We start from the raw sequence: 19,379 nt of genomic DNA on the forward strand, positions 1-19,379 counted from the left end.
AAAGCGGCTTATGCGTTTGTCCCACAGTAACGCAGCGTTATTCGGGCAGCAGGAGTTTCATATGGCGATGTGGGGTCATGTAATTATTACCAGCGCTTTACCTTTTACTCCGTGGCATAAATAACCTCTGATTATCATCAGATTATTCCCGTGCGAATCTCCAATATTTCAAATCAAATCAAATCAAATTTTTTTATATAGCACCTTCCAACAATGCCTTGCATTGACCAAAGTGCTTAACAAAACAAATAAATCAATATCATAAAACCATTTAAGGTAGAAATTAGAAATGTACAATGTCAAAAATTAAGTGCTTAGTCAAACAAAACAAATAAAACAATATTATACAACAATTAAAAATAAAAGTGGAAGTAATTAAAAGTAAATATTTTGTAATTTGTAAATATTCCATCATATGCTTTTTTCTTTTTAATTTTTTTCTGTTTCCTTGTTGTGAATTTCGAGGTATTGGTGCATAGCACAAATATTTGGGGTGTAGCCCCAGAAGAAGAACCACCTTTATTACCCCTTAGGGAAATTCTTCTGTGCGTTTAACCCCTCAGTGAACACAGAGTTGATAGTACCTGCTGCCCCGCCCGGGGACTAGTTGGGGGGGGGGGGGGGGGGGGGGGGGGGGGGGGGGGGGGGGGGCATGTCTTCAAGGCTTAGGCCACAGCAAAAACCTTATTCAGCATAGACAGGCAATTTATGTCGATGGGCAATATTTAATATTTTATTTATATTATATAATATTTCATATTATAATTATTTCTGTTGTTATTTTGACCTTGCATTTGATTCTTTGCAATATTCATCGCCAACTACAAGTTTTTTTCTAGGAGACTGCTACCTAGATAGGATCGCATGTATGATGCATTGTGTGGAGTAGACGGCAGTTTAAAAGATCGAGTAGCCACTCCCATCTCAGTCAAAAGATTTCCTATCCCGTGCGAATTGGTCCATATTTTATAGACATCCTGTAGTAAAATTACATTACTCCACCTCCTCATGTAAAACTAATATGATTTCTAGATAACAGTAGCCCATTAAAGATGAACTCAAAATACTCAAAATATGTAATGGTATGTTTTACATACATTTTTAATGACCTAAACATTTCTAAAGTCCTTGGATTGACACGATCCTTGAATTTCATAATCTAAGGAAAACCAAACTCAGCCGAGCGTCAAATAACTGGCGCACTTCCTTATTTAGTGCGCGTCATAACCGGATGGGTTCTGCTCCGACGTCAATGATAAAACAGGTTATTGACTTTGTTACCTAATCCAATATTTTCCCTAAGAAAAAAGCAATCCCTCCGTTACAGTCAGATTTATTTACACATTACACATTTATTTACTCAGGAAGTAAGGTTGACACTGCGGCCATTTTTGTCACTTTCATGGTAGTCTTTTGATCTTTGGCATTTGTAAATTTTTCTTATGTGTAATCCCACTCTTAACATTTATTCTGTTTTATGTTTCTTAATTATGCTTTTACATGCTTGTTTACAGATACAATAAAAAGAGGCACCTTTCTTGTTTGCTGTTTACAATGTAGTATAGTTAAATATTCTTGAGACTCTGGGGAAAAATAATAATCATTTTTAGATTTTGGTTGAGACCTACACAAGCATTACAAACCAGGAACTGTAAATATAAAAAAATATATTTTTGTATCTTTCTGACTAACTAAACACATAAATGAACTACATGTAGATTATTAATGTTCAACTATTTTTTATTCTCAATATTTACAGAATTTAATATTCACAAATTTGGGGGGAAAATTTGGGACAAAAACCAATGAGAATACAAAACTATTTCTCAACAATTGTTTAGGCAGATTGATTCATGGCTTCGGACTACTTAGACGCCACACCCGTTCATCCCTGTGCCTGCTCCTCTTATTCTGGCCGCCATCTCAGACATCTGGGAGATCCACCTTCCAAGAAGATTTAACTATCTGCAAGCATCTGGCTTTTCGATGAAAATTTTTTTTTCCTATTGGGATAAATACACCTTCAGAGAGAAATAACATTGAAATGTTTCTTACTGGCAACATGGTTACAACAAAAAATATAAAGAGATACAAAAGGTCTCCAGAAACCCTAGAACAACTGAGGGAGGCGAAATACTTCACTACATTAGATCTTAGAAGTGCTTATAATTTGGTCAGGGTCAAGGGAGGAGAGTGAGAGGAAGATGCCAGGATCCAGGTTAAGGGTTCTACATGTAAAATGTATTGTTATGAAAAGAAGAAGAAGGCAATTGCAATACGGACTGATGGAATAAGGTACCTGGACAAACTAATGTTTGTTCTTATTAAGCAGGGACGTCTGAATTGTACTTTATACCAATGATGACTACATGGCTCTTTCCCACAGGTTCATCACGGGAATCATGGATATAAAAGGGACTCCATCTGACTACCCTCTCCTAGGGTAGTCAGATGGAGGAGGGCACCTCTTGGTTAATGTGGTACGCTATATTGTATGGCTGAGGACAATATCTGTAAAATACCTGTAAAAAGGGGTTATTGAAGTATGATAATGCTTGTGATTTATGTTGACAAAGGTGTTTGTACGTGACTGAACTGCTTGACTGAACTGAAGTGGAGAAATAAAAGTTCCTGCTTGGAATCTCTGCTTTGTCCTGCTTCCTCAGAAACACCTTAGCCACACAACCTCTACCACAGCCGCTCACTTGCAGAAAACAAACTTCCTAGGGTGATAATGAGGATTAAAAGGTGGAGCCAGTACTTAACTGGCCTGTGCCTCAAACGGCCAAAGAACTCCAGTGTATCTTGGGGTTAACCAAATTTCAGTATAATTGCCACTCCCTTAACTGCATTATTAAAAGGGAAACCTGGAGTGTTATTATCAACCCCCAGGCTTTAAAGAGACCCTTCACAATAGCCCCTATACTTCAACACCCTGATCCAGAGGAACCGTTTTTTTTGTGGAAGTGGATAATAATAATAATAATAATAATAATATAATTTTATTTATAAGCGCCTTTCAAGACACACAAGGACACTTTACAAGGGAATAAGCAACAAGAGTTTATATAAAACTAAAAAAGGATTAGAATAAATCACCAACTATTTAAAACATTAATTATTAAATAAATAAAAACATTAGAAAGAAGCAGCAGATGAGAAAAGAGACACACACATACATAAACACATACACATAAGTGAACCTACATATTTAAGAAGGCAATACTAAAAAGGTAAGTTTTTAAAAGCGTCTTAAAGTAGTTAGGGATGTACATGTGCGGAGGTACAGAGGGACGGAGTTCCATAACTTAGGACCAACAACACTAAATGCTCTTCTACCATACGTGTTGAGTTTAGGACCAACAACACTAAATGCTCTTCTACCATACGTGTTGAGTTTAGGACCAACAACACTAAATGCTCCTCCACCATACGTGTTGAGTTTAGGACCAACAACACTAAATGCTCTTCTACCATACGTGTTGAGTTTAGGACCAACAACACTAAATGCTCTTCTACCATACGTGTTGAGTTTTGGACCAACAACACTAAATGCTCTTCCACCATACGTGTTGAGTTTAGGACCAACAACACTAAATGCTCTTCCACCATACGTGTTGAGTTTAGGACCAACAACACTAAATGCTCTTCTACCATACGTGTTGAGTTTAGGACCAACAACACTAAATGCTCTTCCACCATACGTGTTGAGTTTAGGACCAACAACACTAAATGCTCTTCTACCATACGTGTTGAGTTTAGGACCAACAACACTAAATGCTCTTCTACCATACGTGTTGAGTTTAGGACCAACAACACTAAATGCTCTTCCACCATACGTGTTGAGTTTAGGACCAACAACACTAAATGCTCTTCCACCATACGTGTTGAGTTTAGGACCAACAACACTAAATGCTCTTCTACCATACGTGTTGAGTTTAGGACCAACAACACTAAATGCTCTTCTACCATACGTGTTGAGTTTAGGACCAACAACACTAAATGCTCTTCCACCATACGTGTTGAGTTTAGGACCAACAACACTAAATGCTCTTCTACCATACGTGTTGAGTTTAGGACCAACAACACTAAATGCTCTTCTACCATACGTGTTGAGTTTAGGACCAACAACACTAAATGCTCTTCTACCATACGTGTTGAGTTTAGGAGCAACAACACTAAATGCTCTTCTACCATATGTGTTGAGTTTAGGACCAACAACACTAAATGCTCTTCTACCATACGTGTTGAGTTTAGGACCAACAACACTAAATGCTCTTCTACCATACGTGTTGAGTTTAGGACCAACAACACTAAATGCTCTTCTACCATACGTGTTGAGTTTAGGACCAACAACACTAAATGCTCTTCTACCATACGTGTTGAGTTTAGGACCAACAACACTAAATGCTCTTCTACCATACGTGTTGAGTTTAGGACCAACAACACTAAATGCTCTTCTACCATACGTGTTGAGTTTTGCAGTGCGTACAGATAGAAGGTGAGCATCTGCAGACCGAAGTGAGCGTGATGGTGTATATGTAGAGAGTAAGCCAGAAAGGTAACAAGGAGTCAAACCATGCAGGGATTTAAAAACCAAAAGCAGTATTTTATACTGAATACGGTAATGGACCGGAAGCCAGTGCAGGTCTTTTAATATGGGGGTAATGTGTCCCCATGTCCTGGTGTGCGTGAGTAGTCTAGCTGCCGAATTCTGGACATACTGCAACTTCTTGAGGCTACTCATAGGGAGCCCAATTAAAACAGAGTTACAATAGTCAAGTCTAGAAGTAATAAAAGCGTGTATAAGTGTCTCCGCCACTGAGTCAGTAAGAGAGGGGCGCAGTCTGGCAATGTTTTTAAGATGGAAAAAGGCTATTTTGGTGACGTTCTTTACGTGAGCATCCAGAGAGAGTGTGGAGTCTAAAATAACACCCAAATTGCGAACCTGTGACACCGAGGACGGGACGAAACCGGGAAGAGACATAGTTGGTTGGCCAATCTTCATGAGTGTGGAGGGTAATGCCACAAGAATGGCTTCAGATTTATTACTGTTCAGTTTCAGGAAGTTGTTATTCATCCATTTTTTAATGTCGACTAAACAGCTAACCAATGCATCAGGAGGCAATGGGTCAGAAGGCTTCGTGCTGATGTATATTTGTGTGTCATCTGCATAGCAGATGGAACTGAAAACTATGTTGTCTGATAATATCACCAAGTGGAAGCATGTAGATGATAAAAAGAAGGGGGGGGGGTTTAATTCAACAAATTAAATTGGGGGGGGGGTGTTGCATGTTGCGTACTGACAGTCATACTGTCTACATTTCAAACCTGGAACACAATGCAACATTAATTTTCATCAGGTAAATTTTCCTTCCCCTGTTTTTTAGGGGTGTTTCTTTATACTACCACATATCATTACGGAGAACGCTGCAAAGAATGTGACGCGGCAAGTATAAACGCCTCCGCCGTTCACGCAGGTTCGGGCGAAGTGTGCGGAGTCGTGCTACGGTCACTCGCGAATGTATAATCCATAATAAATAATCCAGCCTTGACGCGGCTCAGGGATTACGTCACACACAGCGCCGTGCAACCGGGTTATTTAAACAAATTTAAACATGGGTCTGTGGTGGGAGCTGAGTGCAGTGCGTTGAAGAGCGATTCCGATTGCAGGATCATGCTCTCTGTCTGAGATTTTTTATTATTAATTTTTTTTTGCTGATGCTGGTCCAGCGTGGCGCGTGCCAGTGATTATGCCTTGGCATGCCAATGGTGGCACGCATGCCATAGGTTGCTGACCCCTGCTCTAGAGACTCGTCTCCTCTGAGGGTCGGCTCTGTAGAGCTGTATTGTGGGGCAGAGGAGGACAAGACTCCGGAGAGTGAGTTTGAGGAGGAGGAGGAGGAGGAGTCAGAAGAGGAGAAGAGCGCCCCCCCCGTCCGTGTACTCGGCCCCCACCGAGTATTACGGTGACAGAGAGGAGGAAGGCTCCCCCCCGTCCGTATACTCGGATCCTACCGAGTACTACGGCGAGGGTGACGAAGAGGATGAAGGCTCCCCCCATCCGTGTACTCGGCCCCTACTGAGTATTACGGCGAGGGAGAGGAGGAAGACATCAGTCCTCCCCGATCCCTGTGCTCGACTCTTACCGAGCGTTATGGGGATGGCGTGAGTTCCCGCCGTTCGAGGACTCAGACCTCACGTAGTGTGAGGACGAGGAAGACAGCCAGTCTCCGTCTGAGTACTCAGACCATGAGCCGTGTACAGAGGAGGAGGAGGAGAGTCCGCCACCCTTGGAGCACTCCGCCGAGACCGTGAGGGGGAGGGAAGGTCCGAAGGAGGGCGTTTCTCCCGCTTACTCAGATGGACTATTCCCGGGGCGAGAGCCCAGTTGAGCCCATGAGCTGGAGCCTAGGCAGCGAAGGGGAGATGGAAATGGAGGAAACCGTTCCCGCCGCCAGGTCAGGAGGGCGAGCACTGGGAGGAGGGGAGGTTACCCGAAGGGGTCCTCGGAAGGAAGAGGGCATAAGGCGGCAGGCATACCCCGCAGCGAGCCCCCCGACGGCTTCCGAAGGGACTGCAGGAGCGTCCGCCAGCCGTGCCGCACCCAGCGGAAAGTTTGCGGTTAGGAAGGGAGGAGGACCGCCCAACGCAGCGCCTGCAGCTCCGGGAGCATTTTCCCTCCTGACAAACCTCCTCCTGGCGCGGAGCCTGGCTCCGTTTACGTGTGTGTTTCTGCCAAATCCCCTTTTCCCTTTCGTGCCTCTGTGTGTCAACATTCCTGTCTGTGTGTTTGTGAATGTTCCTGTGTGTTTGTCTAACGTGTTTTCCCCTGTCTTCCCAGAGAGGGTGTTCTAAGCTGTTCGTGGCGGACTCTCCACCGAGGGCGGTCATCTCCCAGACGCAGGACTGAACGCTTCGGATCCGCCCATTGGTGTGGGTTTGGGGCACTTAATCCTGTTGGCACCCCGGGACGGGTAGTGCCCTTGGTGGGGGAGTCTGTCACGTTACGGTCCCCGACCCCTCCCTTTTGGGCGTGTGTTTACGTTGTCTACGTCTAGTCGTCTGCGTCTGTGGATCTTTGTGGGTGCGGTTACGTCTTCTGTTCATCCATCACACCTGTGGCTGGTCTCGTCATCACCCGGGATTTATGTGGTTTTTCTATTCATTGTGCGTTTGCGCAGTGTCCCGTGCTCGTCTTTGTTTGTGTCTCCCCACGCTAACTGTTGAGTGTTCTTCGTGCGCTGTCTGCGCTACTTGTGAAGTGAATAAAGTCACGTGTGTGCAAGAGATGCTGGATCTGTGCCTTGTCCTTCGCCTTGTGCCCACCGTCACAAGTTGTATACATTTTCCAATCTGGATGATATCAATACTACTCTCAAGATTGAGAACTGCATCCAAGATATTAAAAACTGGATGGCGTCTAATTTTCTACAACTAAATTCCAATAAGACTGAGGTGCTGATTCTTGGGCCCAAAACTGCTAGAAGCAATTGGGCTGATATTCCCCTCATCCTAGATGGTTTTTCTGGAACACCTAAATCTACTGCAAAAAGCTTAGGTGTCACTATTGATTCAGATCTCTTATTTGACACACCTATATGCAATGTCACTAAGACTGCCTTTTTCCATTTACGTAATATCGCCAAGCTGAGACATTTACTTTCGTTAGCTGATGCAAAGAAGCTGGTCCATGCTTTTGTCTCGTCAAGATTGGACTACTGTAATGGTTTTCTAATTGGATGCTCTAAACCCCCCATACTCAAATAGCGGCCCGCGGGCCACATGCGGCCTGCTAGCCATCTATTAATGGCCCGCAAGCTGTTTTGAAAAGTTTTTTTAATGATTTTTTTTTTCAATCGCGCTATCCACTCTTATTTTGAAATCGCACACCGCGATCTCAAGACGAGGCTGGGGATTGCCTCTATGGCAACAATAAACAACAACTTGTACAAAATGTTGCAGCTAGAGTCCTAACTAAGGCTAGAAAATCCAATCATATTAGTCACACTCTCGCGACATTACACTGGCTTCTGATTAAATATCAAATTGAATTTAAAATCTTCTGTTAACCTATAAGGTGTTAAATGGTCTTGCCCCACAATATCTGAGTAAACTCATTGCTTACTACAACCCATCTCGCCCTTTGCACTCCAAAAATGCTGGATTTCTCCTAGTTCCAAAAATTTGTAAGACTACAGCCGGAGGCAGAGCTTTCTCCAATAAAGCCCCTCAATTATGGAATAGCCTTCCAGCTCCAATCCGAGATTCTGACACAATTCCAATCTTTAAATCTAGACTTAGGACTCACCTATTTAATCAAGCCTTCAGTTAATATTCCCCTTGTAAAGTGTGGGGCTCAGGGGCCCCTAGACGTTGAGATTTCTGGTAATCTGAGATGTTGATGCTGTCATCCAGTTGTGTCATGGTATCACATGATGGCTGGAAAGCAATGTCTCAGTGAGCCCTCATGACTGTGGTCACCTCTGAACCCCTCTCTTTAGTTATGCTGCTATAGATTAGCCTGCCGGAACCACATGCTAATCACTGGCATGTGAGCTATGTATGTTTAAATCAATGGTTGTTTAAATTGATGTCCACACACTCAACCTGTATTGTATGCTTCAATCTAAGACGATTGCATGCAAGCACCTAGGAGATGGTCTGGCTTGCCAGTGGATGTATTGATGCCGGGGTTAGATGTGACATTGCCAGGCAGGGGAAAAAGAACCATAACTATAACTGTAGAACCACTTTTTGTCCACAAATACGGACTTGTGCTAATGGGTCGCCCAATGGAGGATGGGTTCCCTTTTGAGTCTTGGTCCTCCCGAGGTTTCTTCCTAATCCCCACCATCATATGGAGTTTTTCCTTGCCACTGTCGCCTTTGGCTTGCTCATTAGGGATCTGGACCCATACGATTGTAAAGCTGCTTTGTGACAACATGTGTTGTAAAAAGCGCTATATAAATAAATTTGACTTTGACATCAAGATCAGAAAAATCCTCAAAAATGCAAAGAACTGACGTCCAAAAGCTGTCTACTAGCTGGACTAAGGGGGGGGGGGGCTAAAAGTTTATACACCAAGGTCTAAAAGACAGGAAACATCCATGAGCATATTGAAGTATTTGAGAATTAAGGAGATAGAGGGGCCATAGAAGAATAATAAGAAGTCTAGCTCAGAATATTTATTTGCACATTTAGCTAAAACATTTTGCTCTGATTTAAATATATAAATAATAAATAAATACATACATTTACATTGACATTTTATGGCATTTAGCAGATGCTCTTATCCAGAGCGACCTACAAAGTGCTTTGCGTGTGATCACAGAATTCATCCTAGGTAATAGTACAGATAGGCTAGAATTTAAGATAACCTTGAGTCAGACTACTACTAAACTACAGGAATCAATGTCATTACCTAGTGTTTTTTTTACCTGTTAATTCTTAGTGCTCGCTGTATTTTTGTCCATGGCTTTTGACCATGGACATCATGTAGGGAGGGGCTAGTCTGTTTTTGGCTTTGTAAGCAAGCATCAAGGTTTTATATCGGATGCATGCAGCTACTGGAAGCCAGTGAAGAGAGCGTAGCAGAGGAGTCACATGTGAGAACTTGGGATGATTGAAGACCAGTCGTGCTGCAGCATTCTGAATTAGTCGTAGAGGTCTGATGACCCGTAGAGGAAGACCTGCAAGTAGGGAGTTGCAGAAGTCCAGCTTTGAGATGACTAGAGACTGCACAAGCACTTGAGTAGCTTCCTGTGAAAGGAAGGGCCGTATTCTCCATATGTTGCAGAAGAGAAATCTGCAGGATCTGGTCAGCTTTGAAACGTGTTGAGAAGAACAACTGGTTGTCCAACGTTACACCCAGGTTTTGAGCAGTTTCTGATGGTGTTAACAAGGTGTTCTCAAAGGAATTCATTGTGTGGGTTTGGGGTTCCTGGAATGTACAGAATCTCAGTTTAGCTAGGGTTGAGCTTCAAGTGGTGAGCAGTCATCCATGAAGCAATATCTGCCAAGCATGCCGAGATACAGATGAGATGTCAGAATGAGGGAAGGAAAGAATTAGCTGGGTGTCATCAGCATAGCGAAAGGAAATCACGAGACAAAATATTGTCACCAAGGGAATGAGTATATAAAGAGAAGAGGGCCTAGGACTGAGCCTTGCGGGACTCCAGTGGAGAGTTTACATGGATTGGATGTGGATCCTCTCCGTGTTACCTGATAGGAACGGTCTTCTAGATATGACTGGAACCATTTCCATGCAGAGCCAGTCACACGGAGGCTAGAAAGAACAGAGAGAAGTATGTTGTGGTTGACCGTGTGTAACGCTTGTCAGAGGCAGGGGTGACGCAAGTTAATGAGTGTTTATTAAAAAGAAGACAACAAAACACTAAACTGAAACAGAGAATGCAGAGGGATCACACTACACAATGAAAGGATAATACTATGGAAAGGGATTACATTACAACAACACATGCTATGAGAACGCAAAGGGGAAAATTATAACAAGAAGGGGAGCAACGACTAAAGGGAGATCGGAGTACAAAAGACAACCAGGCTTTTGTAAGGACGAATAACTAAACAGACACAGGAGAACATAACCAAAGATAAACTTGAAAACTAGGGAAACTATCATTAATCATAACAAGCAGACAACACAGAGCAGAGCAGTAGGGCAAAGGGGAGGAAACATGAACTAACAACAGCGACTAGAGACAAAACTAAGAACATAAACAGGCATAGAGACAACTAGGAATCACGGAAGAGAAGAAGAGCAAGGAGGGACTCACGTACAATGACCAATGAGGGTAGACAGGGCAGGGGAAACTTAATACACAACAACCAGGGCAGAAAACGATACACAATTGGAAACACTGAGGATGGGGCATGGCAGACAGAAGGGAAACCAAGGAAACAGGGAAGCTAGGCGGGACTAGGGAGGAGGGCGGAGCTGGACGTGACACCGTGTCAAAGGCTGCAGAAAGATTTACAAGAATTAAAAATGATGATAGCTTGTTAGCCTTGGCAGCATGGAGCTTCTCAGTCACTGCTTTGAGGGCAGTTTCTGTTGAGTGTGCCAGTTTGAAGCCAGACTGATTAGGAACATGGAGTTGCTTGTTCCAGAGTTTTTGATAGAAAAGAAAGAAGTGATACCATTGCTTCAATGGTGAATTGACTGAGGAGGGTATCGAGTTCGTCAATGAAGTTCTCAAGGGAACCTGGAGGGTGATAAATCACAATGATGTGGAGAATAGTGGGGTAGGAGAGAGTGATAGCATGGAACTCAAAGGAAGATATTGAAAGAGCTGAGAAGGAGAGTTGGGTGAAACGCCACTCTGGAGATAAAAGTAGACCTGTGCCACCTCCCCTTCCAAGGCGCCGTGGGGAATGAGTGAATGGCAGAGGACAGAGCAGCCGGAGTTGCAGAGTTCTCCGGAGTGATCCAGATTTCAGAGATCAGAGCCAGGACGTGTAGTGAGTGGAGGGATGCGAGAGCTGAGATGGCGCTTGCGTCTGTAGCGGAGTTGTTCTAATTTATCTGTTTTAGTAAGTGCTATATCCGCCCCCTAATTCACACCTTGGACCAGGGCAAAACTACACCTGAAGTGAGTAATTACAGCCAACAACAGCTAACAAGGACAAGAACCCTGGAATTTACCAGAATCTGAAGCAAAAATAATCAAACTCAAATCCTACCTTAACCAATCACGGGATGTTCCAAGACTAGATAAACAAAGCACACTGCAAATCTGCAAATATCTGCAACATCTTTAATTTCCCCTTTAGTCCCAAATCAGCGTTTCTTACCATTTGAATGAAATCATGCATGAATACACATTGCTGGTCATCAATTAACGAATATTGATGATAGGAAACTATCAGGCCGCTCAGCCTGCACCAAAGATTTTTAAAGCTACACCAACTCTTTCCACAGAGGGAATGTGCTCTAGACTCTAGAGGGCTCCAGGCCTAGATGATGTTTCACCATTCTCTCTGAAGGTCTGTGCAGATCAACCTGTACCCATCTTCACATGGATCTTCAATAGATCCTTGGAGCTGAGTGGAGCATCCTGCATTACACAATTCATAATAGCCATGCCACATGACGCAAATAGGATCAAATGACTACAGACCAACCAATGACCAAAATCACCATTTTCCTGTTGGACCTGCTGCAGTTTTGTATATCGAGCCAACATATGATGCAGTTGTTAACGTGAGACTTCACCTCATCCATCAACACCTCGAAAACGTATGCCAGAATCCTGAACCCTTACACTCAACTCAGCCTGCCTACTTTCCCCATGCAGGGGTTCATTAGATCCCTCATGGACAGAGAACAGCAGGTAAAGCTGGGAAAACCATCATCTGGTACTCACTAATGGTATTGCTCCCCAACTCCTCTCCTCTCTGGACTAATGTCTGCACCTCCAGACCCCTCTGTCAAAAAAAACTGAAATTTACAAATGGCACTACAATCATTGGTCTAATTACTCAGTGAAGTGTCTGTTTACAGAAGGTTGTTCAACAGCTGGTCCTGTGGAGCAGTCGTGGACCAGTACTTGTTCATAACAGTGGAGTTCAGAAGAAACTCCCCACTTCTGCCAACTCTGACTAAACTGTGATGGCCGTGCAGTCCTTCATGTTCATGGGAACGGCAATCACCAGGGATGTTAAGTGGGACATCCATCATAGAGAAGGTCCAACAGAGGACGTTCTTCTTGCACCAGCTGATGTTTGACCTGCCTCAAGAGCACAAAAACTGTTAATACTATTGTTTACTATAGTACCTAATTCAGTAGTAACTACCTGTCCAAAACATCCCAAACACACAGACAGAGATAGATGAAGGCAGATGTAGATTTATGGATGAAATGTAGAAGGTGAAGGCAACTGTGGTTCCTGTGGTAATAGAAACACTAGTGGCTGTGACCCCCAAATTGAGGGAGTGGCTCCAACAGATCCCAGTAACATCTGAGATCCATCCAAAAGATTGCAGTCCATTGGTACATTTTCAAAACACTTCATTTTATGAGCGTACTGGGTTGTATTATTTTATTTTTGGACTGTAAATAAACTCACAGTGGCCTTATGATCTTCAGATGGAGACCATTTAAGACAAAAGTCAAAATTGAAAGAAAACGGAAAAAACAAAACTAGCTATAACTAGGAGAAAGGCACCGCTACTGCACTCCTGAAGCTCATATTTACCCCCCCCCCCTTAAAAAAAACTTCACCACAGCAGTGACTCTCAGAATTAACCTTTGTAACCGAAGCATTTGTAACCAAAAATAAAACGTACACTGAACGTCATTCATAGAAAAGAAACTTTATTTGTACATGTTATCATCTCTTGTGAAACAAACACACCACTAGTAGAGCAAGAAAAGTCACTCAATCTTGAAGAATATCTCAGCCCCCCAACCAGGTTACATCAGCCCGCCCACAACATGAAAAAAACATGGGGGCAAATGTTAAATAGCGGTGGAGCAGACACAGACTACAACTTTATGTTGGAAATATTATCAGACTGGAATTCCCCTGTCCGTTACCTTCAGGTTTGTTTCATCATCATCATCATCATCATCATCATCATCTCACACCCCCCCCCCCCCATCCCAAAACAAAACGGAGATGGTTCTCGGGCTCCCACACCTGGGTGAGTGAAAGCAGAAGGTGGTCTGGATCGGGGTGTTTTACAACCAGGGACCCGACTACAAGCAGGCTGAGGGGAGGTGTGGCTACGAGCCTGGGCAGTGGGAGGTGTGGCTACAGGGATGGTCTGTGGGAGGCGTGGCTGGAGGGCTGGGCATTCGGCCTTTTCTTTAGAGGTGCTGACGTCACGGGGGGCAAACCGGGAAGAAGGAAAAGAGCGGAGTACAGAGGGAGGCGGGACTGGCGGAGGGAGGCGGGATGTTTGTGGCATCACGGAAAACTGTCGTCATCGTCCTCTGCCATCTCTTTGGCAAACTCCAAATCCTGCTGCTCCCTTTCCCTTCTCTCCTGTAACGCACACATTACACAATGCTCATATATTCCATACATATGGAAATTACCACTTCCTCTCGGCCACTCCCACAGGTGCTGAATGAGTGGTAGTTCACTAGCACCTACTGCGTGATTAATCAGTCTTGCAATACCTGGAGCTGTAGCTGAAGCCGTTTCCTCATTCTGTGGAGCACCCGCCCCAACCTCACCCTTCCTCTTTTTTGATAGGCTAACAATCATTCTAATCCACAGCCAATTAAGTTGTCACGAGTCTCCAAGGCACGTGCAGCTGTGTGACTGTCATGGACTAAACTCTTGTCCTGGCAACAAGACAAGTCTCTCAGGACCACGACTCGTCGGTTGTAGCTAGAGTCCACCGCTCAGTACATTTACATTTACATTACATTTATGGCATTTGGCAGACACCCTTATCCAGAGCGACTTACATTTTTATACAAGTGAGCAATTGAGGGTAAAGGGCCTTGCTCAGGGGCACCTCAGTCATGGCCTCAGGTCTGGGAATCGAACCCACGACCCTCCGGTCACAAGACTAGTTCCTTACCACCAGGCCATGACTGCCCAATACTGCCCAGTACAGGGTTTCCCTGTGGTAACACACTGACTTCACTCATCTGCCCTCACTGACAGCTTAACTCAGAGAAGGAAAACGGCAACGTGTGCAGTGCGTGATGAGGACACAGAACAATTCTGACTCTACAAAGTTAAAACGGACTTCCTTCTCATTATTAAAGCTGACTCTGGAGAAACATCCATAAAAGTTGCTTTTCATGTGATGTTTCGAAATGCCATTGACTGAACATAACAGCTCTTAGGACAACAAGCCATCAGCGAAATATCTCAGAAACCAAAGACTTATCACAGGGTGTTTAAGTTAACGTGTTAAGAGCTGAAGCTCACTTAATCTTTGTGATTTTAGAAATGGGTAAAACAGAATGGCTCACACATTTCTGGTCTCATTAAGAGTTTAGCTCCTTACCTCAGCAGACTCCAGATCCTTATTGTAGGCTTTGGGCGGGAATCTCATAGCCTGAAAGGAAATCAACATGGTGAGTGATGGCGAGAACACATTCCCTGCGTTCACAACAATCGACATCCGTGGGGGATGAACCGATCCGTTCATACAGCGATCCGTTCATCCGTTCGTTCCTGCTTCATCAAGCAACGTGCTCATATTGGTCACTTACAGCTGTGCATTTCTTCCTCCATACATCACATCACTATTACGAGCACCGTCATAACTGTAACCGAAAAAACCCCTATGTGTCCCTACAGAGAAACAGCAGACGGAGGTGGAGCGTTCGTTCACCTTGACAGACATGTTGTGGATGTCCAAACAGAAGGAGATGCGCTGGTGGAACGCCAGCTGAGGCTCTCGCGTGCCGTAGATGTCCATGGTCTCCTTGGACTGGACGTAACCCTTCTCGTGGTTTATACTGGCCTCGATCACCCCGTCGCGGATGGCCTGGATGTTCAGGAAAGGACAAAAACACGGTGGCCTACTCGATCTGATCATTACCGTTTCCGGGTGCCCGTTTCTGGATCCTCTATCCAATTCTGCATGTTGTTCTGTAAAGAAACTTGCCCAGATGTTTGTGCGTGCAGGACAGGGGTGCTGTCTGCCAATGGGATGGGTGTAATTTCAGAAAATGCACAGGTGTGGGGGAGGGGTCCGTCCTACCTTGGCCACAATAAACTCCGCATCCTCAGGGCTGTCCAGCTGTAATTTCTGGGCGATGTCAGCCAGAGAGATGCGTGAGTAGGACAGGCTGATCATTCTCACACCTGGATGGGTAGCACATTCACACACAGTCTGAGTGTTTCAATTCATACAGTAGGAGCTTCATTAACATACATCAACTTCTATACTAAGCAATAAAAAATTGATTTTAAAAATGGATTTAAAAGGAAGAGGGGTTCAGTACATTTATCCAACAAAATAAATTCCAGCATCTTTAATTCTAAGGTATGGATTACGAAGCCCCCGTGAAGACACCTCACCTGTTTTGATGACGTTGTGACGCAGGCGAATGATCAGCGTGTACGTGCCGTCAGTCTGGAACTTCTCTCCAAACTGCTCCAGGGCCTGGTTAAACTTGGCCAGGTTGCCAGTCCTCACCGCTGAACATGCAAACAGTTATGACAGCAGCTCTCGGACACGATTGATGACACTGATCAATTAAAAAAACACTTAAAACACATTTCCCCCCGCTTGCTTCAGGCATCCGGCACGAAAGCCCCGCCCGTGTGTCCTGCTGACGGGTGAGGTGGGGGAGTTACCCTGAGTGAGCAGGAAGTAGGGCATGAGGGATCTCTTCAGAGAGGGCTGACGGAACTGCAGCCGGTCAGGAATCTCCCCCAGCAACAACTCCACCACGATCAGCAGCTTGTGTACCTGAGAGAGGGAGGGAGAGAAGGATTAATAAAGGAGTGTAGGGAGATGGAGAGAAATGGAAAAACACATGAAGAATGAAGGATCTATAAAATCAGCCCCGTTAACTGTCCCTTTATACCAGGTATCACCAAATGGCGGACCGTGGTCCGGATCCGGACCCGAACGACGTCCTGTCCGGACCCAATCACATTCCTGATTAACCCCCCCCCCCCTTTTTTTTTTTTACCCCTGCTTTATACTGTCCCTTTAATGTTGTCCCCGTCCCATGTATTTTGAGCCCAGTTACGAGCTGGGTGACATGAGTGCAGGAGTGTGTGAGGGATGAGAGCAGAGCCGCTTCACCCCACTCACCGTCTGCTTGAAGCCCACCGCTGTGTGCTGCGGGGCTTTGCGTAGCGCGTTGGTCAGGGTCCTCCTGGCCTCAGAGTACTCCAGCTGAATGGCCTTAATCCTCCCTGCACACACAGGTGAATACCACGTCACCTCATTATCTTCCCCAGCTGACCACGGCCTTAAACCTTCAGACGCCGTCCACCCTCAACGTGCACACACCCAAGCCCCGCACCCCCCAGCACCGCCTCCCAGACCCACCGGTGTAGTAGAGGTAGCGCGCCCACTCGTTGTTGTTGGCCAGCTCTGGGAAGACCGACTTGGACACCAGCTTCTCCGCCTGGTCGTAGAGGTTGTACTGCAGGTAGTTACGCAGCAGCAGGTTGAGCAGGGTGGCCTGGCCGTCCGAGTCGTGCCGCAACGTGGCCGTCCTCAGACGCGTGTGCAGAAAACTACGGGAGGCCAAGAGGCGTTAATACAGCTCTGGTTCTCAGCTCAGGCTCGACTCTCACGCACGTGCTCCATTCACATCCATAGATACAAATACGAGGGCAGGCACCTGCGCACGGCGTCCAGCTTGTTGAGGAACTCGTACACGCGGCAGTGGTAGTAGTAGCACTTGGCGGCCAGCAGGTCCAGAGCCCGGCGGTTCTGAGAGCTGATCTTCTGCAGCAGGTCGTCGGACACCTTCTGAGCCTGAGAGGGTGGAGGAGAGCAGACGGAGTTCTGACCGCAGAGCGTGGTGGAGCCTGGAACACTTTCAAGGTTTGCATTAATTCGGCCTGACTAGCTATCCACAGAGATGATCGTCACTGAAGTAGCGGCCTGAGCGATTCTGAGCCAGCAGTGCGCGGTGCCCTCACCTCGGGGTAGCGCTGTTTGTTGGTGAGGTAGATCACTACCAGCAGCTGCAGGTACGCCTCCACCTCAGGGATGAGAGGAGTGGCGGCAGCCTTACCCGTGCGAGGTCGGAAGAGCACGTCCCCCTCCGTGTCCATGGGCTGAGGGACAGAGAGGTTCAGGAGACAGAAAGCACACAAATTACATTTAAAACATTTTCAGAAAAGACCGAAAGCATCGTGTGTACCAATACGGAGCCGTTCCCGAGCAGCGCTGGGTCTGCGCGTGAACGGGGCCCGGAGCTCTCCGCGTACCTCCTCCAGGAAGCCGAGCAGGAACTCCTTGCCCGCGGCGTTGGAGGTGTAGAAGCCGGAGACGGCTTTGTGGAGCACGTTGGGGTTGAGGCGCCGGCTGGTGGAGGGTAGAGCACGCAGGGCCCGCAGCACGAAGCGCGGCTCCTTACCAGCCACGGCCTTCTCGATCTGCTTCACATGCTCCTTGATGTCTGCCGAACGAAGGAGTGGATTTACCACCTGCTCCTTTAGCTTTTACTGCACACTGCCAGCGGGCCCTACCATGAAACTGACCAGACTTCCTTATTATGAATCTCAATGCTTTATGAACTACACACACTGCAAGGCCACATCCACACACAACTGTCATCTATGGATGAACTGATATTAATTTGTTGACTGGCATGTACTAACGGTTCTATCTTTCTTTTTTCCACCATCAACCGGCAAATTATTTGTGTTTATCTGATTAAGTTTAACTGTAGCAGTCATCCTGCATTTTAGTGACATGACATTTTAACATGGACCCTCTTGCAATGGCTAATAACCACGGTTTGAAACACAGTAATAAACGACAACAGGGGCTTCTAAGGCACTTAAGTATTTATATTGTTAGATATCTCTTTCTAAAGCACATAATGTGAGTAATCATGCCATGTCTAACGCACTTAAGGGAGGTAGAACGAAAAATATATGAACTGGGGATGGGGTTCATATTTACGTTCAATATATTTAGTGTCATAAATGTGCTGTTGTTGATAATTTTCTTGAGTTTGTTAAAGAATTACCCAATAATCCAATCCTGACATTAGCTGGCGTTGCCCAGTTAGCTAGTTTAGCTAAAATATCTATCTAGACAGTATAGCTTGCGACAAAGCTGACTAAATATAATGACTAACTAGCTAGTCGGCTAATGTCAGACACTAACCAAGCTAGCAGTGCTACCAGCTGGGGCGGCCGTTCGTAAGATGGAGGTTAACGTGGACAACGGTTTGCCAGGGTCACTAACGACACCTCCACACGGGGAGAAGTGCGAACCTTCCAGGGTGAGCGAGTCCTGCTCCTTCGGGGGCTTCTCCAGCGCGCTCGCCTCCTCCTCCGCCATCTCCACATCCTGGGACTCGGGCCCCGACTCCTTCTGCTTATCGCCTTTCGAGTCCTTCGCCTTTTCGCGTCTTTTTGATGTCAGTTCTTTCATACTGTCGGTAGTTTTAAATATATTATGTTCTAAAAGTAAATGGAGGACGATAACAAGGCCTTAATGCCACACCACATATACCAACAGCGCTCCGTTAGCCAGCGAGCTTCTGGCTACAGCGAACCGATGAAACGCAGAATGACTGGCAACTATTGAGGAGCGCAAAGAATTGTGGGATTTAGACAGAAATAAACGATGGAATCCAAACCAAACAGGAAATGTCAGTAGATTATCGAGAACATGATGACACGTTCGCCTTTCATGTACAGTAGCTGCATGTTTTACACATACAGAAGGTTTAAAAAAATCA

General features: G+C 45.3%; 1 protein-coding gene across 1 annotated transcript; it reads right to left on the bottom strand.

The window, feature by feature from the left end:
- Positions 1–13,578: 13,578 nt before the first annotated feature.
- On the bottom strand, positions 13,579–19,227 carry psmd3 (proteasome 26S subunit, non-ATPase 3). The gene is made up of 12 exons (XM_077008282.1): positions 18,910–19,227; positions 17,893–18,083; positions 17,602–17,739; positions 17,298–17,434; positions 17,000–17,190; positions 16,760–16,863; positions 16,294–16,408; positions 16,015–16,134; positions 15,695–15,798; positions 15,323–15,478; positions 14,993–15,043; positions 13,579–14,010 (listed from the first exon to the last, which is right to left on the bottom strand). Exons 1-12 carry the CDS (start codon positions 19,067–19,069, stop codon positions 13,933–13,935), a joined length of 1,545 nt encoding a protein of 514 aa, XP_076864397.1. The 5' UTR covers positions 19,070–19,227; the 3' UTR covers positions 13,579–13,932.
- Positions 19,228–19,379: the final 152 nt, after the last annotated feature.

The sequence above is a fragment of the Brachyhypopomus gauderio genome, chromosome 6 (genome assembly GCF_052324685.1).
Source record: "Brachyhypopomus gauderio isolate BG-103 chromosome 6, BGAUD_0.2, whole genome shotgun sequence".
NCBI lineage: Eukaryota > Metazoa > Chordata > Actinopteri > Gymnotiformes > Hypopomidae > Brachyhypopomus > Brachyhypopomus gauderio.

Bases quoted from the DNA above. Each gene is read 5' to 3' on its own strand.
- psmd3 (XM_077008282.1), bottom strand. From the start codon at position 19,069: ATGAAAGAACTGACATCAAAAAGACGCGAAAAGGCGAAGGACTCGAAA. The intron at 18,084-18,909 runs GTTCGCACTTCT...TTCGTTCGGCAG, and splicing joins GGACTCGCTCACCCTGGAAG to ACATCAAGGAGCATGTGAAG. The intron at 15,044-15,322 runs GTGAACGAACGC...ATTTCCTTTCAG, and splicing joins TCCACAACATGTCTGTCAAG to GCTATGAGATTCCCGCCCAA.